At 39.2% G+C, this 5,358-nt stretch overlaps 1 protein-coding gene across 1 annotated transcript; it reads right to left on the bottom strand.

Annotated features, from left to right (window-relative positions):
* Positions 1-437: 437 nt before the first annotated feature.
* Positions 438-4,809, bottom strand: LOC125293849 (suppressor of cytokine signaling 2-like). The gene is made up of 3 exons (XM_048241999.1): positions 4,220-4,809; positions 3,464-3,747; positions 438-3,233 (listed from the first exon to the last, which is right to left on the bottom strand). Exons 2-3 carry the CDS (start codon positions 3,738-3,740, stop codon positions 2,737-2,739), a joined length of 774 nt encoding a protein of 257 aa, XP_048097956.1. The 5' UTR covers positions 3,741-3,747; positions 4,220-4,809; the 3' UTR covers positions 438-2,736.
* Between the last annotated feature and the right edge of the window lie 549 nt (positions 4,810-5,358).

The following is a 5,358-nucleotide window of genomic DNA, read 5'->3' as shown; positions in this document are numbered from 1 at the left end:
ATCTATTGAATTGTATTAATGCAATTGTAATTGCAAAGTTGCAAAATTGTTGCTTCAGATTTCCATTGTTTGAAAAAGAATCGAACTTCAGGTTAATTTCCTATAAAATGTCGAATGTAAACTTTTTTTCCCCCAAGTTACTATTAACTCTGTTGTTTTCTGTGCCACCGAAAATACCTTGCAGGAACGCACGTTTGTTCATGCAGTTGAAAGGGTCAATATGCTAGAGTGTCTAACACTAACTGTGCTTCCGTGTTTCATGGACTGGTGTACTTGTCATGATTTGCTAACCATAAAATAATATCATAATTACTTCATTGCCTTAAAGGTAACAGTTTTCATCTTGTTTTAGGATTGGAAGGAAAATGTATTCCTAGTGGAGTTGACATATAGGTAAAGTCAGTTACTAAAAAAGGTAATGCATGCAGAAAACAAAATAATTTCCAAGACATCAGGTTTATTTGATGAGCTGTACACCAGCATATCTCATTTACAGCTTCTTTACAGGCACTTCTTTGACAGGTTGATTTATGATCTTTGTGTTCAGCCTGTTGGGTCACAATATTTTGCTTTTTGTATAAATAATTTCACATTCATAAAATGTCAATGCCCACTTACTGAAAACATTGTGGGAATACCACAATCCATGATGGTATGTATGGCCAATTCCAATAGTCAAAGTCAATAGTAAAAAATGTAAAATTAATAACTGTACAAGGATATTTCATGTTAGTCAAAAATGGGGAAAAAATAAGGGCAGATATACATGTTATAGAGAGCATGTACATGTTGTAGAGACAATGTAAACAGTAACAAAGCAGACACCGACCGCACACTCTGCCTTTTCATATTGCTGCAGATGATAATGTAATCAATCATTTGCAGCATCTACAACAGTGTCATTAAATCACAATGGAGTGGAATTGTGGAACCAATGACCACCATTAAAAGGGATACAATGTTTGGCAATCATGATATACAGCTCTGGAAAAAAATAAGAGACCACTGCAAATTTGACTATGACCGGCGTCAACTCATTTCAATATCACTCGGCAACCGTAGGACGACATCAGAATGTTTTTTTCCCCCCAGAGCTGTACATATGTATATGGACATAGCACAGGCCAGTAACTCTCTTCTAAGGCTGGCACTGCACCGTCGTTAGTAATTCTGCCCCAGAAGTGAGAGTTGTGAAAAAAATGTGTTGTTGAAAAAGTCATGCTGTACAGCGTGTCATGTCTGCCTAAACCTCTCACTTCCCATGCATTTTCACTCAATGACTCCTTATGGCTCATGGTAGCTTTACGTCTTAAGGCAAATCTATCAAAAAGCACTGTTGTTAAAAAATGTTATGACAATTCTTATTAAAATCACTTTTCAAACAAAAGCTCATGATGAAGATAATTAATTCGCCACTAGCTTAGTAGAGAGCATGTTGATTTTATTTAGAACACTCAACTGACCTCTCTGTACTGGTCTTCCAAACCATAAATCTTTGGCTACTGCAAGATACTTAACACCAGAACAAGCAGTTAAAGTTCAGTAAAGATCAGGAAATATGACAAGACACTGGTGACTGTCACCTTTGACCCTCATAAGCTGCATCAAAAGATATGCACTGATATCATAGCTGCAACCTTCTTTAGACATGTCTAATCATTGTTTGTACTATTCCAGTTGATATCCCTATATTGTGTATTGGCTTCAAACACATCTCTAAAAAATATGTTTTCATGTCAAGTTCTTGTTTATGGAATTCAAAGTGGAGACTACAAACTTGCAACCTTAATTATGTCACATATACATAATAATAATGCTACTGTTTACAAGCAGGTATCAAATCATTGCTATATACAGTCCAAATGAGCAGAACTATTTTGACATAAGAAGTTCTCTTACGTCATGTTTTGTGTGATATAAAATTTGGTGTAATACAAGATGCATTTGGTTTCAAATTGTATGAAAGGTTACTGATGTTTGAGCTAAACAGCCAATCTCATTACACCCCTTCCTTCCATGCTCCAGAAGTACCACGATTATTGGCTGTTTCCAACAAACAAATCATCATTTGTTTCCATGCATGAACAACAAAGGCTTTTTTTTAAAACACTGAATGGTCAGAGGGCTGGAAACAGCAATTTGCAGAATTTGACACAAAATGCATGGGAATTAGAATTGTGGACTGTACATTTAAGACAGTATTGCTCTATTTATTGCTCTCCAAGAGCCATCATGGAAATTCAGTCCATTCTAAAACTGTGTATGCAAGAGTGACTGGTTGCAATCTTATTTACTGTATTTAAGTGTTTCCCATGAATTAAGGTACTGCAACAAAGTACTGGCAAGTATCAGCAAACTACAATTCAAGAATAATTGTCTTAAGAAGATGTAAGATGGTGAACACTGGTAGCAAACTGCACATACTCTTGGTATATGCAACAGGAAAATGCAGAAAACTGCAATGTGGCAAACTACAATATGAGGACTCATACTGTTAAGGCATTTGATCCTTTGTATAGAGTATTTTTGGTGATTCTATTATACATAGACAGCAGCACTACTAAGTCAAGTGTTTAGGGCATAACAAGTCATAGACGAAGATTTTTGCAGTTAGCCTTTTGAAAAACACACCATCAACAACACTCCTATATTTGTACAGAAATTATGGTCATGACAAACCTGATTTGTTTGAGCTGTCAAGGCCATTTTTCTAAGGGTTGCCAATGTTTTGTGGTCCTACAACAGAAATGGATACTCCAGTAGGAAACCCTTCAACCGTTCAGGCAGGGGCAAGTCGTTGTGACTGTGTGAATGTTGGTTTATGACCTTACGGCAAAGATGTTGGAGACTACCAGGCTTTTTGTGGAGAGGCCTGGTCAGCTTCAGTTGCAATGTCTCAGGCGCCACTTGCAAGGAATTCTCCTCAACCTCCTCAGCAGGCCTGGTCTCCTCTGTGGGGCTGGCTAACCTCTGATAAGCCAGGGCATAGTACTGCACCAGTTCTACAGCACCTTTAAACTGCCTGAGCTGAGGGCGTGCCAATGCCACAGAGTCAAAGCTGAACCTTCCATTCTCATGCTCAATGCGCAGGTGTGTGGGTCCGAGACTGGTCCTCACAGACAGGGTAAGGATGTATGCAGGGTTTGAGCTCTTCCGCAACAAGAAAGTACCCTCAAGGGCATCATCAAGAACTTGCTTTGCTTCTATTGCTGTTAGAGGTCCCCAGTACCAGCCTACAAAAAAAGTGAAAGAGCAAAGGTGTTAGTAATTGAAAAAAACCACCGTGGCTATACATTCACATGTATTCCACTTCTTTCAAGACTAATTTCTGAGAGAGTAAATGACTAAAACATCAGCATTTCAAGAAGATTCACAAGGAGGCCAGAGCGTCCCTTAACCAAAATAAAGGACTTTTATTTTAAGACGTACAGCTGTTAACAAAACACCACATAGCGTTATTTACCGGACTCGCTCAAGTGCAACATTGCTTTCTCAAATCCCTCGGCATCCACGGTTTGCTCAAGTCGGCGCTGTTCCAGCTGATTTTTTGGATGCACGGCTGTTAATAATGACTTATCGGGTGCGGAGTCTGAAAGAGTCATAAAACCCGTCGGTGGTGATGATGCACCTCTGCGTTCTGTTGCTGATCGGGCAAAGGATCTGAACTTCCTTCGCCAATCTTGCCAAAGCGTCGCTGATTCAGTCTCGACGGACTTACTCACGCAGTGTGTGTGCCCCATCCAAAATCTTAAAAAGCAAACAAATTATTAGGCTAGTAGTAGCCTATAGCCACAAATTCGTAATGGTAACATGGATTTAACGGCACTTAGTGCTGGGTTTGGGAGAAGGTAATTCCCAGAAATGGCAAGACCTAAAAAAGTAGGCTATAGCACATTGTAGGCTATCCATCACTAAATTTTAGACTACCAGACAAGGCAGACAGAAGAAAATAACCTTGCTCACAGTTCAAATTTCGCAGTGCATGTGAGTCATGAGAAATAGGCTCGTCTTAAGTCAGACAACACTTTCAGGTCTACTTCGATTAAATATAATGTCCAAACAAATACACACTATTGACAAAGTTTTCGATTCCTTGAATCCCTGAAAACATCTCACCGGCAGACAGAATTTCTATTTTAACGTGCACTCTTATTTGCTCTACATTTTCCATCAAACTAACGGAACAAATGCGCCGAGGTTAATACCCTAATTTGCTTACCTTATGGACCTCTTGTTTCCTCGAAATTCACCAAATCACTCTGATTGCTATTTTCGAAACCCTTTCGAGTAGGCTTATCCTTTCACTGTATAGCCTACAGGTTACTGAATGCTATTTATCTGACAATCATGTGTTATAACTGCTTTCTTGAATAACGTTGAAAATTTGCGCAATACAAATAGAGCGTATTTGAACAAATTAGAGCACCTGGTTTTCTTCTCTCGGACGACTGATTTAGATTTTCTTAATCTACTCGTTATAGAAATGTGCAGCAGGGGTGGAGTACACCTCTTGGCGTGAGAACGACAAGACGTGGAAGTACAGAAAAATATTAAGTTGCTAGTCTATCGTTTTTCCCACTGCATAGTCGAGGCAAGCGAAATTATAAAACCTATTGTCTATAATCAGTTCGCATGAAGGCTAACACAGGTTGACAGTTTTGTTCATATAACAATGGAGTTGTTATACATAATTAAAACTACGCACTGCCCGACACAGTTTTATATTCCTGTTATCACCAATCCTTAGTATTGACTCGACTTATCGCTCTCCGTGTAGGCCATTTTAAACAATGTTTCCCTTGTGTTCTAGCAGCGCTACACTTTCCAGGAACATTCTCAGAAAGGCAGGTCACGTGTTCATGATCTGATTTGGCTGTACTCCACCAATCCGGTCCCTAAGCGATGAAGTCACCAAATACATTTGGCCAGCGCGCAAAACTACAGCGCTGGTCTCTTACCTGTGTAAATGTTACAGAATAGGCCTATCTATATTTTTTAAGTGAAATTAAGACAAAACAGATCGCAGGGTGTAGCCTATAAGGGCGACCAATAAAATAGACTGAGGACTATGATGGACTGCAAGTAGCCTATGACAGAAAAATGTCAAATAGCCGTGAATGCATTAACATCTCCATCTTCTTAAATGATGATGATGATTATTGTTTTATATAGACTGTTAAACACAGGTAGGTGTTTCTTGATGATTTGCACAGTGATGTCTGGACAGGGCCGGAGTGGGGCCACTTTTCAGCCCGGGAGTTTCAGGGCCAAGACCGGCCCACTTTTTTAGTGGTGGTAGAATATTGGATAAATAAGGCAACATTTCAGCTCTTATCCTAGTTTTTATTATAGGCTACC

The sequence above is a fragment of the Alosa alosa genome, chromosome 4 (assembly GCF_017589495.1).
Source record: "Alosa alosa isolate M-15738 ecotype Scorff River chromosome 4, AALO_Geno_1.1, whole genome shotgun sequence".
In the NCBI taxonomy this organism is placed as follows: Eukaryota; Metazoa; Chordata; class Actinopteri; order Clupeiformes; family Clupeidae; genus Alosa; species Alosa alosa.
Note: the sequence above shows the minus strand (reverse complement) of the source record. Positions and strands in the feature narration are given on the sequence as shown.